The sequence below is a fragment of the Pseudopodoces humilis genome, chromosome 16 (assembly GCF_049639895.1).
Source record: "Pseudopodoces humilis isolate 2021_Gansu_Grassland_sample_001 chromosome 16, ASM4963989v1, whole genome shotgun sequence".
Classification (NCBI taxonomy): domain Eukaryota; kingdom Metazoa; phylum Chordata; class Aves; order Passeriformes; family Paridae; genus Pseudopodoces; species Pseudopodoces humilis.
This window is the reverse complement of record NC_142215.1, coordinates 17680234-17705743: the sequence shown is the minus strand read 5'-3', so window position 1 is coordinate 17705743 and position 25510 is coordinate 17680234. Positions and strand designations below refer to the sequence as shown.

General features: G+C 39.8%; 1 protein-coding gene and 1 long non-coding RNA gene across 5 annotated transcripts in view; one reads left to right on the top strand and one right to left on the bottom strand.

Annotated features, from left to right (window-relative positions):
• The window catches only part of LOC106628115 (uncharacterized), a 47258-nt gene extending 36348 nt beyond the window's left edge, over positions 1-10910 (bottom strand). Inside the window, exon 1 of the long non-coding RNA XR_001331380.2 lies at positions 10744-10910. This is a non-coding gene — a long non-coding RNA (uncharacterized LOC106628115). The remainder of the gene's footprint in view (positions 1-10743) is intronic.
• Positions 1-25117, top strand: part of PEAK1 (pseudopodium enriched atypical kinase 1) — a 104406-nt gene extending 79289 nt beyond the window's left edge. For 3 of the 4 annotated variants that reach the window (XM_014251103.2, XM_014251101.2, XM_014251102.2), the window contains 4 exons: positions 3923-4039; positions 5885-6081; positions 13273-14021; positions 22953-25117. In XM_014251103.2, the coding sequence (XP_014106578.2) occupies positions 3923-4039; positions 5885-6081; positions 13273-14021; positions 22953-24110 (2221 nt within the window). In that variant the 3' untranslated portion in view covers positions 24111-25117. The remainder of the gene's footprint in view (positions 1-3922; positions 4040-5884; positions 6082-13272; positions 14022-22952) is intronic. The other variant, XM_014251104.2, reaches the window with a different exon arrangement.
• The last annotated feature ends 393 nt before the right edge of the window (positions 25118-25510 follow it).

The window sequence follows — 25510 nt, the reverse complement described above, 5'->3', positions numbered from 1 at the left end:
CAGTTTTTCAGAAAACTGAAAATTCTCTCTGTTATACAAAGGAACTTGGTTTTGGTTTCTCAGTGTGATTGTTTCTGTTTAATGGCAGGATGCACATACGCTGGTTCAAAATGAGCTAGCAAATAATGATGTTACATTTATCAAAAATTTGTAGATAGATAAATTTTTGCTAAAAATCAGCAGTCATGTCAGTTTTATCATTAGTTAGAATGAGAACACCTTTAGTTCATGAAGCAGCAGTTGTTCTCATGTGTAAAACCTAAAATTGACCAAAAGATAACATGATGTTTCTGGCCTGAGTCACTGTAATTGATGAAGGTGATACAGCACAGCATGCAATCCACTCATCACAAGCTGAATAAAAAGATCCTTCAAAGGCTCAGTTATCTTATGGATCAGACTGTTCCTATTGGAATATCACAAGATAAAGGCTTCTCCTGTCCTTCATTGAGACATCACTGCTCATACCCAGCAGCAACTTGTTAGATGGAGACATTTCCTAAAAGCAAAGTGCAGCAGAGTCCTGCTGCTTCCTTGGCTGTCTTCGTAAAGCACATCAGAGCTGAACTAATTGATCTGGGCACAGCCATCTCCATTTCAGTTACAGGTTAAACTCAAGAGTTTCCTTTCACAGCTGCAAGTCAGCCATAACTTTCCTTTATGGGATCTTTGGGCCAGTCACGGGTGAAGTGAATATAAAACTCTGTTTTTCCTGAAATACTTCCTTTAGGTAGTGAGGTCTGTATATTGATTTTGTTCTGGTTCAGATAAGGAAGAATTTCTTCATAGCTAAATTTGTGATCACCAATCTAATTCCTAAGATTGTGTTAATTTTTGCAAAGGGATTTGAGCTCATAACTGATAGATCTGAGCTCTGTATAGAGGAATATGAGTGTTCTTCAAAGGAACAGAGGAATCACTGTTCTTCAAAAATGTAGTCATACATTAAGATTAGGATTCCATCCAGAGACAGGCAGGAATAACCACCACTGCCACATTCCACTTTTGCATTGTTACTGATCCAGTCCTGCAGATTCCACAGCTGCTTCAGAAACTGCTTGGGAAGATAACGAAATCTGTGAGATCACAGTAGGGCTCTGTTTAAAACACAGTCCTTCCCAGTTTCAAGGGCTTCTGGTGTAACTCTTAGGGTAAGGTTCTCACATGAACCCAGAACCTTTTAGGTACAGCTTGAGTAAATTGATGAGAATTTAAAGATGTTATAGATGAAAAGAAATTCCTTGCTTGACCAAGTCTACTGAAATGAGAGAAATTCTCCCTGAAAGTTTGAGGTGAATCAGCTCTTCCTTCTTGTCAAAAACATGTTAGGGCTTTACTTATCTAGGTATGAGCAAGCTTTATCTACCTTACTCAGAAGTGCTTAGCAGTGCCTTTAAAAGTATTAACTAGATATCTTTTAACATTTCATCAATTAAAAACCTGTGAGATTTTTCTCTAGAACATCCTTCAATTCTAACAGAATTGGAAATTCTGTGTGTGCATTAAGCAATAAGTTCAGTAACGCTTTATGTGAGAAGTTGTAAACACCAAGGACTGTTAAAGATCCAAGTAGAAGGGACATTACCATGTCCCTTTATTTACCATTATAAATTTAGATTAAGAAATGGTAAGTCACATATTATTATTCTTAACTCCTCTAATACAGTCCGTAAAATGGAAAGACTGAGAACCTAAAATGAATAAAGAAAAATACCTTCTTTATAATGCACAGTTAATCTGTGAAACTCATTGCCATTAAGTTTCAGTGACACTAAAGAGCTTAGCAGGATGTCTTTACTGGATTATCAAGTGTACTCCCTTTATCCGTGCAAACATCGCATTATACAAGATCTAAACAAAAAAAAAAATTCTCAAGCTTCAGGACTAAGCCAGCTTCTCATAATCAGAATTAGGAATGAACTTAATGGCTTAGCTGTTTCAGGTTGTCATTGGAGAAGTTTGTTTCACTTTCTCTTCAGTGACAATTTGTGTGGCGAGGAGGGACTGAACTGCAGGAGCCACTGGAATGTTTTCTCTATCCATAGTGCCCTCTGACTGAAACCTGGGCACTGGTTGTCTCTGCTCAGTGTTTTGCAGGAATAAAGTGGTCAGTGTTGTGAGCAGAGAGAAGTTCCTGGGTAAGGTGGCCTCTGACCTCCCTCAAGCCATTAACCTCTGCATTTTTCCTCAAGCGTTATTCAGTCAATTCAGGCTTTATTTTGGCTTTATTAGCTTAAAAGTGAAGGGCCTGAGGGCATCTCAAAGCGCTCTCTTTGAAACTAATATAGCTACAGACTTGGTTTTTTGTGTGTGTAAAATGAAGTCCTCTTCCTTGTCATCTCCAACTGTACAGCTGCCACTGATTGCTGCTGTGTTGACGTCCACTCAGGGAGGAGATCAGTCTGTGCTGGCTCCAAGGGCACATCAGCTTTTCTCTGTTATTGTCACTAATTCCTGCCACTGGGATTTATGTGCTGTCTTGTACAGAACCGTGTTCCCTCACCTTGACCTCTAGATCTGACCCTAATTCAGGAATACACTCTCACAATCACTTCTTATAAGCATTCCACTTTATCTCCCTCATATTCATTGCTGTTTATTAATCACTCTAATTGAGCAGGCATGCTCTGAATAGAGGAGAACACAGGTCACACAAGAGCTGATTCCTCACCAAAATTAACACACTAATAAACAGGCAGCTTTCTGGATCCTGCTGTTCCCAAAAAACCGAGGCAACTTAGACCACATCATCTTCTGGCTATCCTCCAAAAACTGTGGAGGAGGAGAGCCTGAAGGAAAGACTTACAGGCATTTGTCCCTGCAGAAAAGTAACGCTTTTAAAACAGTTTTGAGCCTGTGCACACGTGAATGACCAGTATTTGAATTCAGTGGGGTGTTGTCTGAAGGACAGTCATTTTTATGGCAAGTTTTTTTTGCTTCACATAATCTCATCTCTTTGGGAAAACAAACACGTTCTCTTGCATGCAGAGGGCTGCTTCCTCCACTAACTGAATAGTTGTTTAGCTTCAGCCACTTGTGCCCAAGGAGCAGAGTTCTCTAAGATAATTAATTTTTGTGAAGTTTGTTTTTGAAATAAAAAAGGGAAGAGAAAAAGACTTGGGCAGAGGAGGCTGTGCCCACTATGGTAGATGCTAAATATGTGCTCTTATGCAAGGCATCAAAGAATCCATCCTGGCAAAATATCTATAAATATCCCAAATAAGGAGATAGCTTTAAGTATGACTTGCTACCAACAAGCAGATAGAAAGTTATACAAAATCAGGCTTTAATGGTTCTAATCTGAGAGAACTGCCTGTTTATCAGCTGCTCCTCTTTCCTTGAAAAAACAGTCATTTTAACTGTTTAGTTCACGAAGCAGCTGAGGGTTTGGTTCTTGCAGCTCCCTGAGTGAGGATGGTTCTCACTTTTATTCCTTCTGTGTCCTGCCAGCACCACTGGCAGGGGGGTTGACATTTGCACTGTGTACATAAGCTTGATCTCTCTGTCCTCAGCGTTAAGATACTGGGAAGCATTTCCCCACGGATTTCATGACCTGACCTCTAATTGCTGTGGTTTAAAATGTATTCTTTTGAGGCACTGAATACAGATTTGAGATACTCTCTTACTCTTAACAATAGCTTAGTGTTACTTCCTAAAACTCCTCTTTGAGAGTTGAACGTGCTTTTCCTGGAGCAGTAGCCATGAGTAAGGCCATAGCCATCATTCCAGAGCAGTGATGCAGCAGCCATGCCCTGGATCCCTGCAGGGAGGCAGTGCAGGAGTTAAGAAGGCAGGGCTGGATGTGCCTGGCTTCCTGGGGCCTTGGCAGGGCCCAGCCCCCGAAGGTAAACACTAAGGTGCAGTAGGTGTATCACTCTGTGCAGAGTTCAGCCCTCTTGCTCACAGCTTGCACAACTTGTAGCACACCAGAACACTGTGGAATCAATGGCTCGCCAGAGTTTCAAGACATGATTAAAAGACTCAAGAAGGCCCTGAAAGAATTTCCTTTAATGGGGAATTGTGTGAGTGAGTACAGTGGGTGAGTTGGTATTTTTTTCTTTCTTCCTTTCTAGCTGTTGGTTTACTTTGGCAAAATGCTTCTGAGCTTAGGTTTAATGTATGTGCTTGCATGTGTCTGGTTTGGAGAATGAGTATGTTCTTACTTCACCAAGTGATACTAAAAAGTTACTTTGAGATGTGATAATTCCTGGTTTGTGGCAATGACAGAACTAGTGAAGCTATTAGAACCTATTTCTTCTTAAAGAAAACATTCCTGTTGAGTAATGCAGGTATGTATAATATTTACAGTAACTACAAGTCTTTAGTTAAATTATGCTGAGAGCCTTGTTACCGCTTTAATTTTATGTCTGCTTTATTCTGAAATTACCGAAGTTAACTCTTAATGTGGATATATTTATGGCACATGGAATGTTCTTCACGCCATTCCTATGCATGGTACTAAAATTGAACAAAAAATGTTGATTAAAGATTACATCTTTTTGAACTTACACCATTTTTTCTCTTTTACTAACAAGTTCTAATGAGTTTGGTTTGTGTGAGCCTGCAGTTAAAATTCATGACTCTGAGCAGAAACAGCATGTGCACACTGAACCATCCTGGGTCTTGTCATGCAGAGCATTGGCATGTTTGAATCTTTGTACTTGGGGATTGCTACAAGATTGTTTCCCAGGACTTGCAGGATTTTGGCTTTGCCATAGACATATACCTATCATTTATGTTAACTCTTTGTGGAAGTTTGAAATCCTTATCACAAAAAAAAATAAGTATCTCTACAGATACATGATGATTTTGTGCTGATCATTTTTTGATGGAATTGTGTTACTCCTGTCCTTAACAAAAGTCACAAGTAGTTCAAATTCTTGCTGTTTTATTTGATCAGGCTGTAGTAATGAGAGCTAGTGAGCAGCACAATATGCTCTTGAGATTTGGCCTGTAATGAGTATTTGTTTCTGCAAGTGAGAGAACATAAAGGCATGGAAATATTTTTGCTCTGACATGTTTTTGTGGCATATTATTGATAATTGCTGCTATATTTTCAATATGATTGTGGGGTTTTATTAAATCTTGACATTTTTTCATGCATATAATGCATAATTTTTAAATTATACTGCAATAAATATATCCATGGAAACCAACTGAATGCACAATTTTCAGAGTTCTGTGCTATAAGTCATCACAGTTTGATTAAAACTTCATAGCTAAGAGCAGGCACAGAGGAATGTCTTCAGTGCCTTTTGCAGTTGGCCTAATGCAGATGGATTTTAGTGGTGGAAAATCTTATATGGGAAAGAGATTATTGGCCTAAATGAAGTCTGTTTCCCAGAGTGTCAGTTTTCAAAATCCTATCAGTATATGAAAATGTATCATTGAAGTTTTATGCATTTATCAGGACTTAATCCCCCTTGCTATATTTGTTTGAAGCACAATTGTTTGCACTGGTAAAAAGCACTTTAAACTCTGCTGCTGTCCTGAATCCCACACACTTTACCTAGAATCATGCCTGTATATTTATGAATACAGATGTTGATGGTAGTCAAGCTGTAAAACATTTTATTGTACTTTTTATATCAAAGGCATGAACTATTATGATATTATATATATATATATTATTATAATCATGATAATAGTAACTAACGTGTTACTATTTCAGTCACAAGTTACTACTTCAGTCACAAGTTGTTTCTTCTCATTAAAGAAAATAAAGACTGTAGATAATTGTTCTTAGAAAAGGAGGCTGACAGACCTTACTTCTTTCCCAGTTCATTCCCCTTCCTGAAGATACTCAGTGCCTGACCTGGCATTCTGCCAGCAGGATCCAGTGCCCAGTTTGGGTCTCCAGGTGATGTTGTTGTGTTTGTTTCAGTCAAGTGCACGATGAGCCGACCCTGGAGGAGTTGTCCCCTCGTGTCCCCAGAGCCGTGTTTGTGAAGCAGGACAATGGGGGCAGCGCCTCCGTCATCCCCGTCTCATCTGCCCATGGGCCACCGGGGGAGGAGGAGAAAGAAGAAGTTCCAAATTCTCCTGATTTGAGTACCTGCAGTGCTACATACAGCAATTTAGGTGAGTGGACTCTCCCAGAAAAACACAAGGATTGGATCAGATTTTGGATACCTTTCCAGGGTGTGAGGAGCCTTTTCTTCTGAACAGCTCAATACATCTTCATAAGGGTAGCTTTTAATGCCTGTTTAATATTGATTTACAGAAAATAGAGATTGTAGTCTCATTCAATCAGTAGATATCATAACCAAGAAAGTGAAGATTCAGCAAACTCAAAAGTTCCTTTTCTTGTAATTTAAAACAGTTTTTAATTGCCCCTAGTGAAAAACATCTCAAATGATTTTTAAAAGAAACATTGTTTTATCTCTTTGGAGGACTTTTTGTCAAAGAGGTTTAAAATACAGAGCAAGTTACCTTATTTCTTTAGAAGGAATAAGTGAAATTCAATATTTTTCTAAACTTTAGCAAGAGATAGGGCTTTACATTTTAGAGCACCAGTAACTGCTAAAATATTTGTACCCATCTTCTGTTGGCTGAAACTGTTCTTATCCTAGTCAGAGAGTTTTTTTGCTCCTTCCCAATGAGATATGAATGTCCTACTCTAAGCTGACTGAATTCCTGGTTCATTTAAGAGATCCATGGATGCAGGGCCTCTCTGGAAGATCAGGGAGCAAGATAAAGCAGCATCTCCCAATGCACAGTAGCGATATTATCAGCCTAATTTTCTAAAGCATTTTGATTTGCAGTACTGTGAATTCAGGGATACCTACAGCCAGGTTTTCTAGAACAACAAAATCTCTCATTTATTTACATTTCAGGATATCCGAATACATTTTTTTTAAACATCCCAATCCTGTAAACACAGCAATTTATTAAACATTTGACTAAGAGTAAACTGTAATGGCTCACAACTACAGGGGGTTTGGCATGTCCACACAGGTTTCAGGGATCAAGGGCTAAACTTTAAACCCTCAGGTGCATACATTCCTTAGACATTCAGTGAAAGTGTTGCTTTTTTTTTTGCTTAAATGCGAATTAGTGGCAAGCTTATTAGTGCATTCTGCTATTAAAACATTAATTAGGTGTTGTTTATAAAGCATAAGGAGGAAAAATGTCCTGTCCAAGTGTGATGCTAACATCTACCAAGATGTTTTCCTCTAAGGAGGAAAACTAAAATCTGTGTCTTTATGGTGAATTACTCAGAGATCTCATGAATTACTTTCAATTTAGCGAGATATATATCTGTATATATTTGCTGTATTTAGAAGACAGGGACATTGCAGACAGAATCCAAGCAGTTAAGGTCTAGCTACATCAGAACTACTTGTACCGTGTTTATCCCATGCAGCAAAATACCATCAAACACTGGAACAGCTTGCCCACAGAAGTTATGGAATCTCTGTCTGTGGAGATATTCACAGCCTAGCTGGAGATGATCTGGACAACCTGCTCCAGCTGACCATGCCTGACTGTCTCAAGAGATCCCTTCCATCAGTCCTGGCCTGTACTAGTGCTGTTCCTAAGTTTGAATGTTCCTTTTTAAAACCATAAAAAAGTCAACCCCTTGCAGTTTATTCAAAATCTTCTCATCATCAGTTGACTTGGAGCTTTGCTGTCTCCAAAGTAACCTTTTGGTGTGAAAGAGTTAAGTTAGCTCTGGGGCTTGCCTGCCTCTGGCTGGGAGAGCTGCCTGTTGGTAGGAGCAATGCTTCCCTAAATGGCACTGAGCTCCCTGGCTGCCCTTCAAAGGCTTTCTGCTTTATTCAAGCAACCTCACTTTCTAATTCAGATGGCAACAGAGAGATTTCTAGGTAGGGAGAGAGAATAATTCCTGCTTGTTTTCACATCTTGCATCACCTAGGCAGCAAAATCTTATCTTTTGTAGAATTAACAAATACTGGTATATGAAACTGGAAGAAAGGATAATATGTGAAGTTACATCACATTTGACTCTTGCCTCAGCTGCAATTAGAGCTACATGCTGCAGTTTGTAGTTTGTAAAATACATCACACAAACACCTCAATTTGCAGCATAATGCATGAAGTTCACTTTTTAAACTAATCTGATACATATTCTATGTTTTTTATTAAAAAGCAGATAATATGTCTCTACTTTGATAAATGTCTAATCTTCAGTTCTGACATGTCACATGAAATGTCATGAACAGAAATAATTGCAAGCCTTGGTAAATTTTCATCTGCAGTCAGGTAGTAGTTTATATCAGGTACTGCCCTCAACTAAATTTGGTTTGGCCTTCCAAGAGACAAGCCTTACAAAACAGAGGATTCTCCTCCAGAAATCAGGTACAACCTAAAAGAATTTGGGCTTTTATGAGATCCCACTATGATCATAGGATAAGGTGTGGCTGTAGAAATAGGAGGAAACTTGAGTAGGAGGAGAGAGGTTCTTGACTGCTATGGTCACAGTCAGGCTTTGGTGCCCACAGTTTAAGGAGAATGTTTTAAGAATTGCACAGGCTCTAAAGAAAAGCTTGGCAAATGCCTGCTATTGTGGCAAGCATTTCATAGGGACCAATTCAGAATCTGAATCCATTCAGCTTATCAAAGTAAGAGTCTGGTTTGATCATGGTGTGGATGCTTATGTGGCGAGCAGAACTATGATGAGGGAGACCTCAACTATTTAACAAAATCCAGAGGTTGCCGCTTGAATCAAGATGAAGAAACAAATGTTCAAATGTGTAAGGGAGGGCCTGGATGTTTCTTTTGTAAGGGGTTCTTTTATTGTTACAGAAGTTAATTCAGGTAAGCCCTGTAACCGATGATAAGGAAGACAAAGCCTTTCCTTTACAAATCTTTAAATTGTTCTGTCTTTGTCTGAATTTGTGGGGGAAATTGACTTGATTGAATTTGCATGGCTGTAAGTAGATTAAGGTATTCTCAATATACTCAGCATAGTATTTCTGCCATTGAAAAAAGAATAGGTTCATTCATTATCAGCCGTTTATCTCTTTACACCTAAAGAAGTGGGGAAAAAATAAGAATTTCTAGGCTTTGTGATTGCTGACATTGGAAAAAAGTCCCAGTCACAGCATCTGCCATAGGGCATTGCTTCAGTCAGTCAGCTGGACCAGGCAGAAAACAGTGCTTTAGCCAGGTTGTAAATAAGATAATGAGATCATTGTTGATGAAAACTGACAGTTCAGTGATAGACAGTGATTATAGCAGCAGTCTGGTGCATTTTGTATAATACATAATTAGCACAGGTAATGTCTAACATGGTGTAATGGAGGGTGGGCAGCAAGACCTGACAAGTCACCAAGCAAACAAATTAAGGCTCCTCTTACCTGCATCTCACAAGAGACCTGTGCCCAGTCTCAAATGATTGCTGAGACACTGGAGGTGCAACACCAATGTTACTTAACAAATGTTAGCTTTCCTTTCTCTAACATATATCATCGTTCTGGTAAGATTTTTATCTATTAAATTAACAATAAATGTGTACACAATACAGGGTTTAATGCAAATCTGTATATAAGACAGTTTTATAGAATAGTGGTACACATGGACAGCATTTATTGGAATTTGGGCTGTGAAGCATACTGGTAGCTTTTGCTTGGTTGGAAGGTACTTGATGCATTTGTGGGTTTTTTCATGGTTTGGTTATTTTTATCAGTCAGGATAAGTGTTTATTAAGGAGTGATGTCAGATTTGATAGTTTCAGCAGCTAACATAAATTGGCTGCAATGCAAAGTGTGATGATAAATCAGTTACCCAGAAAAATTAAAGTTAAATGCCTTTCTCAGAGGTCTTTCAGAGTTTCAGAACTCTGCATGACATCTGGAGACTTAAGCAGTGTTATTTAAATAGTGTAGAGAGATTCTACATTAGAAGATATTATTGAACTGAGGAAATATTAAAAGCTCTCTAGAAATCTGCTGTCTATAAAGAGTTAATTTATTTTTTTTCTGTCACTTAGAGCAGTCTGGAATCCACTTCAAAGGTCTCTTAAAGTGGTAGCCCAATATTGTCCCTGTTCTTCCTTTTCATTTTGCCTCCCCAGAGTGTGGCTCAGGCTGAACTTGCAATATTGGAGAGTCTGTGCAGTAGGTAAGGAAATGATGAGTTTAAGTATGCAAGGGGAGAAGGAAAGGATAGGCAAGAAAAATAAGTTAATGCTCTGCTAGTATTTCTTATGCAAAAGGACATCCTTGTGCCTTTGACAGGGTCAACATTTAAGACAACCTTTTTCTTGCTAGGTAATGAATTTATAAAAATTGGACCATGTAGTTTGCTGCCATGCTTGGGGAAAGCTGAGCTGGAAAGACTGGCTCAATGGCTAGGAAAGAAATGTACACTGTTAGAACTCAGCATAGAAACAGTGCAGACATGAAACTTTTCAAGTGGATAATACAGATTGATAGATTTCAATATGGAAAACTTGTTCTTGTGGGAAGAAACTACACTGTAACATAGCATGTTATACAAACTCATTTTTCTGAGGGTACTCGAAACAGTAACTGTGGAATGATTTGTACATTCAGTTCTCTGGAACCTGCCACCCCCTCCAGACATCTGAAAAAGCAACTTCTGGTTATGAAAACCTTCTCCAATTCTGTTTGGATGTCACAGTGCCAGTAGCTATGCAAAAGCAACACTGGTTGCAGTCTCAACACTCTCCTCTGTGTGAATGGCTTTTGGAGGACGGAGCCATTAAAGTAGACAGAAAATAAGAGAATCAAGCAGTACCACTGTTATAAATCTTACCTTTCCAGGAGAGGGCTTCTGCTGCTGCTGCTTAGGATGTGAATCTTGCTCCAATTTGTTTCCTTTTTTCCCTCTAACACCTGTGCATCCCTGGGTTAGCAAGCCCCACAAGCAAGGCACATTAACAAACTGCCTCCTGAATAGTGTCTCTCAAACCCCAGCAGTCAGGCTGTCTCAGCAGAGTGGGGAACAGGGTGAGGAGGAAAAAACAGGCAAGTGATCTTTAGCACAGAGTATTACTGGGGGGAAAGGTCACAGATTTTGTAAGAATGAGCAATTGTGGAAGAGGCCACATGTTTGCATGAGTAAAATAATTTGATACAAAGTAGAAATGAACTTGTCTCAGGATTAAGCAAAAGGTGTCTGGATGTGTGTCTGGCATGCAGACATCAATTCTGCTTTTGACTTGGAATCATACCACACTTCACCTCCGCAAAAGGAACTTCATGACAGAGTTCCTGTAGTGCCCAGCTGGCACCAGAATTTAATGCTGCAGCACAGCAAACATTTGCTGTAATACAAAGGAGCAGTAGGGTCCACTAAGCCCCCCAAGAGTTACATTTTTTTCAAACCTTAACAATGATTTGCCTGTCTTCCCTGAATATCAGGTGTGTACAAAACTGATAGAATTTCCTGTTCAAAACTTTGTTTTTTAAACATTGGAATAGCCAGGCTTATCGTTAAATCCATAAGGCTCTTCTGAGGGTTTCTGGAGCTTAAGCAGAAGATAGGGATAGAACTTTCATTTGGCATGTTGTCTCCTTGGAATGATAGAAAAGAGAACAATTGTTAAGAAAGAATTGTTAAGAAAGCAGGGTGTAAGGCTGTTTTGTTCGTGGATACATATAAAAATATGATCCTATCTAATCTGAAATTAGGAGGTGTATTTCAGCATTCTAAGCCACCATTGCAGGGTGTGGTACATCCTGACCATGTAGATTTTGGGCTCTGTAGTGTTCATAAAAACTGTAACAACATATCTTAACATTGCAAAGGAAGCTAATATTTCTTTTTGCAAACTCCAACATCGTTTATTGTTAATTATTAATTATGGATTGAAGTGATGTAATTCAGACCTGAATCTTAGCTCCCCCTAGTCTGGTTCACCACTCCAGTTTAGTTCTCTCTAAGGAGAGGACTAAAGGAATCCTTACAAGGATTTGGTGGGCTTAGCAGTGTTAGGTTAACAGCTGGACTCTGACCTTTTCAGCCTAAATGATTTTATGATTCAGCACATTATAAATAGTCAAATAGTTATAGTGTCTGTTCCCTTACTGGAAAAGATGCTCCACTGCAATTATTCAGAGTATCCATTTCAGGTCTGCTGTTTTCAACTGTCAGTATTCCTACCTTACCATAAGAGTCAGTGAACCTCCCAGGAGAAGTAGAAAGCTTATAAAATAATTTCTGTGAAAACAGCAGTTGATTGGAAAGATCTCATGTTGATATGAGTAACAACAGTTTAATTGTCCCAGAGTAGCAAGCTGGTCATTTGTATTGTGTGTTTATTAGTTTTTATTCTCCATTATATTATTGTCATTTATTTATTCGGCATTTCCGAGGACTGTGGCACTTATGAAACATAATTGCCCTTGATAAAAGCCATCCAAAACACATGACAGGAAGTTTATCTTCCCTGAATTCACACATTGTCTAAAACAGAAATTCCAAGCTTGTGTGTACAAAATTTGCCATTTGGAATCTCTTGAGTGAAGCCAGGTCTGGCTATCTCTGAATATAATATTGCCAACAAAGGTACCCATGGCAAGTAAGGAAGGGAAATGCATTAGAGAAGTTAGTCAGGGGGAGGACATGAGAGTTTTAATTGCAGGATAGAAACTACTTCTGTCAAAATATGATCCTACTCTTGATGGAAATACACTTGTCAACTTGAGTGAAAGTTGGCTTAACTTCCTTGATTTCACTGTGTGAATCTGCTGGGGCAATCCCAACTGCCTGATGTGACCAGAAGAGGATCTAAACTGTGTTCTTTGTGTCTGGCAGTTTCTGGGTTCCATTCTGAAATAGGATTTCAGCCTGTCTAGCGCATTTCCCAATTGTTTTATGGACTGTTATCCACCCTTAGTTTTAGCACATTTGAATAGAAAGTAAGGAATAATGTTACAGTCAGCTGACTGCAGAAGAAATTAAAGGACACTGGGTGTAATTGCTGAAACTGGACTTGGCCAAAGTGTCAAATTGATGTTTGGTTTTTGCTTGCAGTTCTTGTCATTGGTCTGCTGGATGTAAAATGGCAGCACTGCTATCACTGAAGCTGATTTCAGTATGTATGCCAAGGTCAAATCAAACTGGCTGGATGTAATTAGATACTTATAATACTGATTTGGTCATTTACTTTCTAATTAGTTCATCTTTTCATATATGTATCTAGGGTTTTTGAGATGTTGTGGGGGTGGGTCCTAGTCAGGGTTTTGGGGGGTTTTTCCCTTAAACTTATTTGCGGAGTGCAAACAGGAGCAGCACATATGAAGTACTTTAATCTTCTCTTACTATTATCTTATTCCACAGGGCAGTCCAGAGCAGCCATGATCCCTCCAAAACAGCCGAGGCAACCCAAGGGAGCTTTGGATGATGCCATTGCCTTTGGAGGACTGGCAGAACAGGAGACAGTGAACAACTTGCAGCCAACACCACCTCCTCTGCCAAAGAAAACAATTTTGAGAGCTAACACAGAGCCAACTCCCCGAGATCTCCAGAAGCAGGCTCTGGAGAACAACCTGTGCATAATGGCCAATCCCACTTATGACATTGACACCAACTGGGAAGCAAGCAGCGCCTGCTCCTCAGTCAGCCTGGAGCTCAAGGTCCTGGACAACGAGTCGGGAGATTCCTTGGACAGGCCGACAGAGAAACTGAGGGCAACCACCTCAGCAACCAACAGTGTTTCCAGCCTAACCACTATCAGTATTAAGGACCGGTGTTCCAACAGCATGGAGTCCCTGACGGGGAGACGCCTCTCACAGGCCAAGCAGGGCCGAGGTGTCCAGAAGCCACAGAGACAAGCACTTTATCGAGGCATCGAAAACAGAGAGGAGGTGGTGGGGAAAATCCGGAGCCTGCACGCCGATTCGCTGAAGAAGCTGGCACTGAAATGTGAGGACTTGTTCATGGCTGGGCAGAAGGACCAGCTGCGCTTCGGGGTGGACAGCTGGTCGGATTTCCGGCTCACCAGTGACAAGCCGTGCTGCGAGGCGGGCGATGCCGTTTACTACCCCGCGTCTTATGCAAAAGATCCCCTCAACAATTATGCAGTCAAGGTAAGAAGGGCTTGAGAAATGACAACCCGAGGAATTGATGGCAAAATGTGACAACAGCCATACTCTGCCACACCCAGCAGTGATAAGGCCTACTGCTGGCAGATGGATGAGAAGTAGGATTCCCAAGATATGGGCTCTTCCTTCTCTCCAGACCCATCTGTGGCATTGGTATCTGCTGTTTAATTGCATATGTTTTTATTGCAGTTCCAAAGAGACTGAAAGAGAAATCAACACACCTTAGTCTTTACTTTGTCATTGCTTAATGACATTTTGAAGGAAGAGCTGTATTATTTTAATGTGTGTCAGCAGGTTTTTGGAAACTCAGAGTAACAAAATCTTTTGATTTACCTACATGCAGAAGAAATTAAATAATCATTCCTAGTTAGGAAAGTTTCCCTAAAAAATGGAAAAGTTATCCTCCATTTTCAGAGCCATGTAATTTTAAATGGAATTTCTAGGGTAATAAACCTTTCTGTTCCCATACAAGGTCTTAGATTTTCACCAGTGCTCATTACCAGCCTTTCAAAAGCTCTGCCTAGCCATCAGTGTTTACCTTATAAATTCTTCAGCTAACTCATTTAAAGAAATAAGATTTACTAGATTTACTGCTAATATATGAGTGCCTGGCTGGCAGCTATCTCACCAGATATTGTTATTTCATGGACTTTTATATAGGTAGTTCTTTCTGAGTGTTCTATCTCTGCATTTCTCAGTGCTTATCTGGTAGGAACATAGTGAGAAGGACAGCTGAGACTCATAGCACTGTCAGGCTTCCTGTGTGACCTTGAGTAAATCACTGAACTGATTCCTCCTTGTTGAAACTGAGATAAAACATTTATTGCCTGACACAGATGTGTGAGGCCTGAGCTGTTATTCCTTATATTTGACATTCTCACAAGGGTGGTGCTTTACAGGAACAAAATGTTGTTTACTACTCCTGCATGACTCTTTACAAGTAAAATATAAAAAACTGAAAAGTAAGATTGGTGTAGCTAATATGTTTTTCTGAGACCTGAAAAGGTGTCTTTTTAATGCAGATATCTGGGTCTAACCATTTATATTGCATCAATTATTAAGGACTTCTTATTAGAAAAGATGTGAAATTAAATATAGATGTCTAGGAGCTGCCACATCCAGTGGTACAGAGTGGCCAAGGAAGAACCAAACCATGAGCGTATCTGGCAATCAGCTGTGGTTCAGAATCAGCATCAGGTATTGCTCATTGCTGGCTTGGAGAGTTTTGCTTTAATACAATGATGCAAAATGATTGCTTTAAGGGCACAAAGTGGTATTTTTCTATATAGGTGTGTTTGAGCTATCACTAATGTGATATCTCTTTGCACAGATGTGCCTTTAAAGTATTCCCTGACAGGCAAGACCTGTATCATTGTCCTGTTATCTCCTGTCCTCCAAAATACATTTCCCATCTAGAAAGCCAGAGAGAAGAAAGAATAGCAGTGCAACATGGTCAACTAGGTGCTAAATTTTATTTTTCATAATTCAGGTGTCTTAAAAAGAGTTCTCTGACTGACAGGATTTATTGCGTTGTAATAGATGCTAGTGAAGTATCCACAAAATATCATTGAGCTGGAGGTCACCAGGAGCTGCTGTGCTGTTACAATGAGAGGAAAAGGTCCTCTTGAAAATACACCCCTGGCACTTAATGTGATAGAGGAAGGTGTTGGCCCCAAGTTGATATCTGACTTAAAAGCCATCGGTCCAAGATCAGATTTGTCCAAAAGCTCATAACCACATATTGCTGTTTCATTACAGAGATTTGGGGAATTTAGCTTTAAAAATATTCAAGCTTTTACTACCAGGGGTGTTTTTTGTGTGAGCCAAATTACATAGTAATCTACCTTCAACAAATAACGTATGTCTTCCTGCCACTTTAAATCCCTCAACCCCAAAACAGGGTGGAAAAAGCAGTGAGATGAAAATTACTGGTGTGCCAATTGAACCCAAAACAGTCTTCCTGTTATTTTGGATCGAGTCTTAGAAATACACTTTGAAAGTGGATATGGAGGCACATCGCTGGATGGTATAAATTAATGTAGCTCTTTTGAGTTTTGCAGAACTACCCAAGGAACACTGGCTAACAATTCAGACAATTCTTAAGCTTTATGATTTTAATATTGGATCTGACAAACCATGTCATAATGAGATTTTCTAAATTATTATTCTCTTTGTGGAAAATTAAAAATTCACCCCCAAACAATGCTAACAGTCTTGAGATATAAAATTGGCATTTTAGTATTCTATCTTCAAAAATAGAATTACAAAGTATTGACCAGCTTTGACCATTTAACTACTGCTGAATTAAATTTAGAAAACTGAATGATTTGTAGGAGTGAATGTATCACCCCTACAATTTATTTAATTATTTTAATTTATTATTATTTAATATCACCCCTATAATTTATTTAATTATGCTTTTAAATTCTGGTGGTTTCATCAGTAAAAGATGCTCTGATATGTTGAGCACAACTTGTTCTCTTGCAGTGGATATAAGAGGAAACATTCATAGGAGTGTGTTGTTTCACAGCACTTTATTATGCTTTTTGCTTCAACTCTCACCTAATCTGCTAGTAAACACCCAGTGTAAAAATAGCTGCAGGAAGCCATGTGGAAATTATTTTGACTGAAACGTTAGAAATAAAACCAGTACATAAGTCATGATCAGAAAAGTACTTTTTCAAATGGAAAAATATAGAAACCTTTCAAGAAAGGTTTCCATAAAATTCCAAATTCTGAGGGGTTTTTCTTTCACCTAAGTGCAGTACCACCTTCTAAGTCGTTGGTAGATCTGGGGCAATATGGATAAACATTCCCCTGAAACCACAGTCTTATCAGTAATTCCAAATATGTGGTGTGAAGGTTACACCAAAGTAAAAGCAGCCTAGAGCACCAGCTCTTTGGACACAGCAGATTGCATGAGTTCTGTTCTTAGTGTCCTGAACAAACTGAATAAAGCACTGATGTGGCAGGGACGTCTTTTATGAAAAACTAAATTAATAAATAAGATTACTCAGAAGGAATAACAGACAATATAACTACTGTGTCAGTGACATCAACTACTTCCACTTTCAGTATTAAACTCTCAAAGCAGACACTGTTCAGTATCCTAGGCTGACTCACAGAAGCCATGATTCAGAGTCCACACAGAACAACAGCCATAAAACCCAGCTGGCTCTGGCCACAGGCATGTGTGGCAGGGCTGGTCAGGTGGGCTAACAGGAATTGCAAAGGTGCAAACAGCGCAGAAGGAGCAGTTCAAATATATTGCGTTGATTGCTGCAGGGCAGAAGTTCTCCTAGCAGTAAAACTGAAGAATTCCTGGTTAGGTTTGTGCCCCAGGTATAAAACAGAAGAAACAGAAGTAAGCAGCTGGTCTGAACTTAGCTGACAGTTTCATATTGCAGCTAACAATTATTTTCTAGTCATGTTTAGTTTGTCACAGTGTGATAAGGTGGTTTTATTTGGTAATTCAGTTTCCTGGTGGAGCTTCCTGTCAGAAGCATTGTTAAAGGTTGTCCCAGAATTCTGTGCTTCAGATCCAAACAAAGCAATGCACATTCAACTTCCAGCCCATTCCCAGTTCAGTCACAGCAGAATAAAATTCTGTGTTTTGGCACATTGTTAAAAAGTCAAAGCTGTATTCCAAGGCCAGATAAAGAAAATGAGGTCAATCAGAGATCAAACTGGCCTCCTTGGAAAACAAGGTTGTGCCAAGAACAAGCTATCAATTTGGGATTAGCAAGCTTTCATTCTACACAGAATTTCATTTCCAGTTGTCCCTCTGTGCAATACAACAAAGTATGCACAGATGCACAGATGGTACAGTCTTTGTGATCTGTGTTTCTCATTTTCAGTGCTTGCAAATTCATTTCCCACAATATTCATCGTGCTTTAAGTTCACTGATGCCATGTAAAATGCACAGGACAGAGTGGAAATGAGATTCCCTGCTGGGAAAGTGAGAGTCAGCTTATGGCACAGTAGGGTACGGGACTCATAACGGAAAACAAAAAGCTAATGCAGAACATTTTGTAGAAGCTCTGAAACATTCTTGGGCTGGGAGCACTGAGGAAAATTGAGATGGCAGGTTATAAAGAAACCTGTCCTGTCCTTGTAACTGTGACAGAGGTTTAGTTCATGTAGCTGCATTAAAGAAAAGATACATTATGGCAGTGCATTCCAGTGGAAAGGAAGATGGATACTTTGCATTCCTTCCTACTCTACTCTCCTTTTTCCTCATTGCTTTCTTGCATCATATGGAAGAGTTTTTCACCAACATTGCTTCATCTTTTGAACAAGCAGCTCTTTATCAGCTCATGAAATAAGATTGGCCAAGCCCTTATCAACACCTTCCTTTCAGCTGTTATCACATACTATATCTTCATAGCTCAGCTGGATGTATTTCATTAAAGCAAATGGTAAATGACTGATTGATCCTACTTTCTGTGTTAGTGTTGTAGTCAAAGTATTTTCACCTTTTCTTCCTGCGCCAAAAAATAGGTATTCATCATACTGTATATGTAAAAGGCAACAGGATTTCCATCTTTTTGAGCAGATGAATGGAACAGACAAAAGCATTAAAAATGCGAAGAAAACTAGGCTGTATATTTTTTCCCAGCTTTGACACAGAATTAACCATCACAAGCAGAAAAGCAGCTATGTATGTGTGCACTCCTTTAGCAATTCATCACCAGCAGTTGAAAATACTTTCTAGGGAGGCCAATAAATTTCAGAATTTGTTCCCTAAATTTTTTTCAAATGTAAATACTGACTTTAGTCACATAACTTAGACTCCAGCTGAAACCATTCTGAAAGTTTTAAATCTTCATCTGATGGTCATTCAGATGGTAATTTTAGGTGATAGTGGAGTTATTCCAGTACAAAATGCTTGGGTGAGAATAATTACCCATTGATGGTATTAAACACCGGTATTCACTACTCTGTTACAAAATGCTAATATAAAATAGACTTCTGAGTAGAATCTGCAAGGTAAAAGAATCTGAACAGTGCAATGTAAAACCCCAGGATTTACCTGAAGAGTAGCCAGACACTTACAGGAACATCAGATTACTGCAGGTCTGTCTTCTAGAAACTGTTTTATGAATTCAGTCAGGTGTCTGATTTGTTATTTGAGTTTGGGTGCTGCCTCCAGACAACCCAGCTTTCCCTTCCTCCTGACAATTGCAGAGTGCTCAGTGTACAAATTTTAGTGTTTATGTAGTCAGCAATTTAAGCAGCCTGGAATAACCCAGCTGCCTCTTCCACTTCTCACTTTATGGTGTTTGTAAACCAAAAGCAAGAAGCAGAAAATACATCTCAAATCAGATTTCAGCACACTTGTCTTAGTAAATATTGAATGCAGGTTCGTGTACCCGTCTACTTCTCTGTATTAAACAAGAGAACTGGAAGTGTCCAAAAGCCATTTGTGGCCAATCAGGACCAGCCATTTATGGGATTAGAGATTTTTTCCCTATACTGTTTAGATTCTTTAACAGCACAATAAAGAGAGAAAATATCTTTAAATAAATGCAGTCATTTTAGTATCAATTCTAATCATGATGCTATTTAGTATTTAATGTCTGGTTTGTTGATAATTTAAATTCTGTTTTATTGATATAGAGAGGAATCTCATGTTTAAGAAGTGATTTGGGGGAAAGTTTGGCCCTGCAGTGGCTTCATACTTGAGAGTGGACAGTGCTCTGAATGTTTTCAACAACACATGGAGTTAGTAATGTAACTTATTCTTCCTGCAAAGAGGATCATTTTACAAAATGCTCTGTTCTGCTGAATGCTGGAGAGGTCTCAGCTGGAATAGTGAAATCCTTATAGGGTACCACTCTTCAGAAACATGTCATACATGGGGAGAATCTAGAAAAGAGCAACACAAATCAGAGGATGGGGAATAAAGATAGGAGAAGTAAGGGCTGGTTACTTTCAAAAATAAAACAGAGAAGATGGGAGAAGTTACATTTTCCCCAGTTGTAAAGGCATCGTGTTCAAGGATGGGAATCCAGAATCAATTTTTAGGCAATTGGCAAGGAGAAGGGATGTCACTTTAATTTGAAGTAAAATTGACTTAGGATTGAATAGTGGGAAGAAGGATAAAGAAGACAGAGAAGCAGAACTGTTTTGGGGGGTTTCGTAGGCTGGAGAGGCGTTTCTCAGGGATGATCAAAAAGATGAGACTGGCTTTGCAGGCCACTGGTTCAGGAAAAATATCCTCTACACTAACAGCTGGATGCCTTTGGATGCAGATGTGCACGGACAGTCATTTCTAAATTAGAAGAGAGCATTACCACATCCATAGAGCGTGGGTGAAAGTGTGCTTCTGTACTCTCACAGTTCTGGGATTGGCCATGCTTCCTAAAATGAGGGAACCAAAGCTGATTTTGAGAGGTACAGATCCTATCTCCTGTCTCCTTAACTGAAATAGTAGTAAATTTGAGAAGATTCTCTGAAGTAAGTAGGAAAAAGAGGCTGCCTAGCACCAGAATTAGAAACTAGGAAAATGTCTTGATTCCTTTGCTTTTCTTTTTCTGCTGGCAAGGACAAATCCTTTTCATAAACTTTTTAAAAAGCCTTATATTTACCAAACTGATAAACGTATATTGTTTTCAGATCACATACTTTGTGGATTATATAGTCCTAGCAGAATATCAGTTTTATCTGACTGGTGGCACTAGAAATCCTCTGTGGATGAAGAAATAAGAGTGCAGTAGCTAAGGCCAAGTGGTTTATTACATTTTTTATCAGCAAGTAAACTTAACTTTAAAATTAAACTCTTTGAGAATGAGGTTTTGGTTGATTTTTTTTTTTTTTAATTAGGTCACTTAAGTATTTTTAAAAACTAAAGGCTGAATTACAACATGCTGAACCTTTTGTGCAGTTGGAATTGAGTACTCCCATGGTTGGCTGCGCAAGAAAAAGGCCATGGACTTGAAGGACATAGAAGATGGAACAATTTTGTTTTTCTTAATAGCTCTTCTCCCAGTCAGATTTGATATGCACCATGTGTGTACATTCAACACACATATATGGGTCTGTCTATATAGCTTTTCTAGTTCTGTCTTCGGTGCAGTATTAAGTATTTAATCAATCTGGGGACTTCAGTCTCAAAGACAATCAGTTGGCATTTTCTTCTCCTATCTAATTCAAAGGTTATTGCTATATTTTTGCCTCTATAACCCTTGAGAGAAAGGAGCAGCGGGCACACATGCCACTGAGAAGTCAGTTCACCTCTAACAGGGTAAAATGCATTTGAAAATTTAAATGAGCAACAGTCAATGTATAAACAGGGTAAGGATCAACATTTCCTTGTAAATAAAATATACTAGAAAATGTATTTTTCAAATCGGTTTTGTGTGTTTGTGACAGTTATAAACAGGCAGTTGTGGTGTACATAATGAGTAGGGAAATAGAAATGCTTGTGAAGTATGGAAATATGCACTGTCTCAAAGACAAGAGGACAATCAGCATGTTAGTACAACTTTTGTCTGAGTTCTTATGGTTATTTGACAATGCAGTTTTCTGATCAACTACCATAAAAGATTAATTCTCCCATTTCTATTTCTTAACCACATAAGCATGTAAAATATGAAAAATTTATGTGTACGTTACTGAACAGTAGGTTTATAACTTACCTGCAGAAGTTCTGAGAAGGGGAAAAATGAGAAACAGAAAGAAAAGTCACCTAATGCTTACATTTGGGGCTAGGATGAGATCTGGGTTTCTTGGTGGTGGTGACTGTGTATAACAAGTGCTGACTTGTACAAACTTTAGTAATCTGGCTTTCCTTGGTTTCAGAGATGAGCTAAAGGAAGCTATAACTTCATCTGGACAGAGATTACTTCCTCTTTTTTCTTCTCTGAGCTTTGCACTTAAAACCTGTCGGTGCATTATAGCAAGTGAATATTTAGACTCTATCCATGTAAAAGATTAAAACATACACTTAACCTTACATGCTTTGAATGATCTCTCTGAATTTAGTAGAACTAAGGTTAATATGAAGAGGTCAACTCAGCTGAATCTTTGTAATTTTAATCAGTAAATGCCATAGAAACAGAGGCCCTAATAGGGCTTGTCCAGTGACTTTTGTCAGAGGTTGGGGCTGCCAGTTGTTATGGCAGTGCAAACAATTAATAAGGATAATTACTATGTTGATAATGTATATATCAATAAGATACTTCTGGACATAAATACAGCTATTTATGGCAAAAAACCAAACCACATATGCTTTGGATCATGATAATTGATTGAAAGCAATTAAGGTACCATGTTTTAATGATTGTCCATTCATCACCTGAGCCAAGTCTGCCTGGCAGCAGCCTGTGCCATGCACACATACACCCCTCACTGCAGACGCACTGCTGCAGCTCATGGATTTCAGTTCCAGTGGGCAAGGAGCAAACATCAGTCACCCAACTGACTGGAATTGACTTGTTATGCCATGCTAACACAGCCATGTGCAAGTGTTTGGTCAAATTCATTATTCGTGTTTCTTTGTGTCGCCTACTGCTATTGATTATTTTTATCTTGTTCAAGCTTCACACAAAGCTTGCAATAAAGAGAACTTGCAATAAAATGATACGGATAAACAAGTAACTGTAAAAAAGCTTTTTTCTGCATTTCCCATATATCAGCTGCTGTTCTGATTAAAAACCAGAATTGTATTTTACATTGGATCATCTATGCAGAGGGAGAGATGCCTGCATGTATTGCTCTGCAGTTGCTTACGAGCCAATGAAAACTGTTTGGGTGCCGTAAGACAATCTGCCAAGGTCACTTAATTAAAGAAATGTTCACTGCTCATGTTTAGGCCTAAACTGGAGATCCCATCAACAAAGTGCATATTAAGAAAAGATACAGGATTTAAAAATTAAAAAATCACGTCTGTTCTGTTTATTTTTTCCCCCCAGATTTGTAAGAGCAAGGCTAAGGAATCCCAGCAGTATTATCACAGCCTGTCTATCCGGCAGAGCCTGGCTATCAACTTTAACATCCAACAGGACTGTGGCCATTTCCTTGCTGAAGTGCCAGTTCGTCTCCTTCCATGGGAGGACGACGACGCACCGGATGTGGAAGAAGAAGAGCGGGAAGAAGAGGAGAAAGAACCTGAGCAGAAGAAGAGAGACACTGCTTCCACCCCAGAGGCCTCCCACAAAGCCAGCCCCAGCAGCCAGGGCACCATCAGCAAGCCCCGCAGTCGCGTGGTGGTGATCACACGGGAGGTCCCGCACCTGACAGTGGCCGACTTCGTGCGGGAATCCGCGCCCCGCCACACCAAGAGCCCCGACCTGTACGAGAGACAGGTCTGTCTGCTCCTCCTGCAGCTGTGCCTGGGCCTCGAGCACCTGAAGCCCTATCACATCACACACTGTGACCTGCGCTTGGAGAACTTGCTGCTGGTTCACTCCAGACCTGGAGGCAGCCCCCTGAGCCCCGAGGCCACGGAACCCAGTCCCAACACTGCCTGCCCAGCCAGATTAATTGTGAGCAACTTCTCCCAGGCCAAGCAGAAGAGTCATATGGTGGATCCTGAGGTCCTACGAGATCAGTCCCGCCTGGCTCCAGAAATCATCACTGCGACACAGTACAAGAAATGTGATGAGTTCCAGACTGGCATCCTCATCTATGAAATGCTGCACTTACCCAACCCCTTTGATGAGAATCCAGAGCTGAAAGAGAAGGAGTACACTTGTGCTGATCTCCCCAAGATTCCTTGCCGTTCCCTCTACTCTCAAGGGCTTCAACAACTTGCCAGCTGCCTGCTGAATCCCAACCCTTCGGAGAGGATCTTGATATCAGAAGCCAAAGGAATCCTTCAGTGTTTGCTTTGGGGTCCACGTGAGGACTTGTTCCATGCTCTCAGTACGTCTTCCAACCCCTCACGGAGAGATGCTATACTTCAGAACTGGCTCGATATAAAAAGGACGCTGCTGATGATCAAGTTTGCAGAGAAGTCCTTGGAGAAGGACTGTGGAATTATTCTGGAAGACTGGCTTTGTTGTCAATATCTGGCTTTTGCCACTACAGACTCACTTCATCGCATTGTGAGACTCATGAAGCAGCACTAGTTGTAGACCCTGTTGCTTTTCTTGAAGCATCCCCACCTCTGCCCCAGCCCTCACTCCAGCCACACTTTGTACAATTGTTACAAAAACAGTCTAGACATCAAAGCCAGCAACTCTGAGCAAATAGGTTCTAATTGGAGAAATTGCATCCTGTACCAAGTATGACAGAAACTTTGCTTTTTAGCCAGGCCTGCTAGAGATTGATCATATACACGACTGCATTTAGATCAGACAGTATGTAACTTGATTCATATCTGGCTGAAAAGGAGAGCAAGCTTTGATACCACTATTTCTACCACTGCAGTAAACAAATTGCCCTCCTCTTCTGGGTGGTTCCTGTCATTTCTTATGTAGCATTGATTAGTGAATAGCAGTGACCATAAGCAGAGATGGATTAGTGGCGAGTGTGAGATGAATTATCCACCATGCTACGAAACACTCATTTGCTTTCACTCCACATACCACACGTTTCCTCTCAGCTTAGTCAGTCCCTCCCCAAGCAGGCTGTGCTCCTCTTTCCTTTGCTCTCAACCAAAAAGATTCTGATCTTTCTCTTACACTTTATACCAGCTGAACTTTCTTCCCCAGATGTGTTTTTCTGCTGACCATGGCAAGTGTCAGTGAGCAGTAAGCACCTGTGTTCAATCCTCTTCCCTCCTCCTCTTCTTTACTGCCTGCCCATATCCTTTCTAACCATGGATCCACAATTTCATCAATGCTGCCTTAATCAGACCATTACCCTTAGCTTGAGACCTGTGCATTAAAAAGAAGAATATGCACACTTTGTCTATCCTATTTCCTAGGCAATTTTCACCAGTCTGGACTGTTGATGTACTGTAGCCATAACCACATTAATACAAGAACAATACAACGCATGGTGGGCCATTGAAATTCCCCTTCCATCGCAAAAAGCACTAAAGCCTGACTTGAAATGGATAGGTCGTACATAACTTTCTCTGACAATCACTGCTATGAATCAGGGATGAAAATAAAAGCCACCTCTTCCGTTTTGTTTTGGTCTGCTCTTGTCACTTATGCCATACTGCAAAGTGAGACTGAAACTGGCTCTGCAGGTTTGTTGGCAGGAGACAGAAATGTTTAGAGTTTGTCTGTGTGTAGCTAACAGGCAACATAGAGACACTTTTACTGCAGACTCAGTTCTCTGAAGGGTAAAAACAAGGGGGCAAAAACACTGTTGTTTAATTATTGAGGGAGCTGTTGAGTTTGGCAGCCATGACCAACAGCATCATGACCCACATTTCCTGCAGCAGTGCTTGGCTGCCCATCTCTTGTCTGTTGTAACCAGTGTTTTCTAATGTTGCTATAGACAACACCCTAAAAATGGAATGTTGTCAGAAGAGCTCAAAGAGCATCACAGACAGAGTTTTGGACTAGAGTAGGAA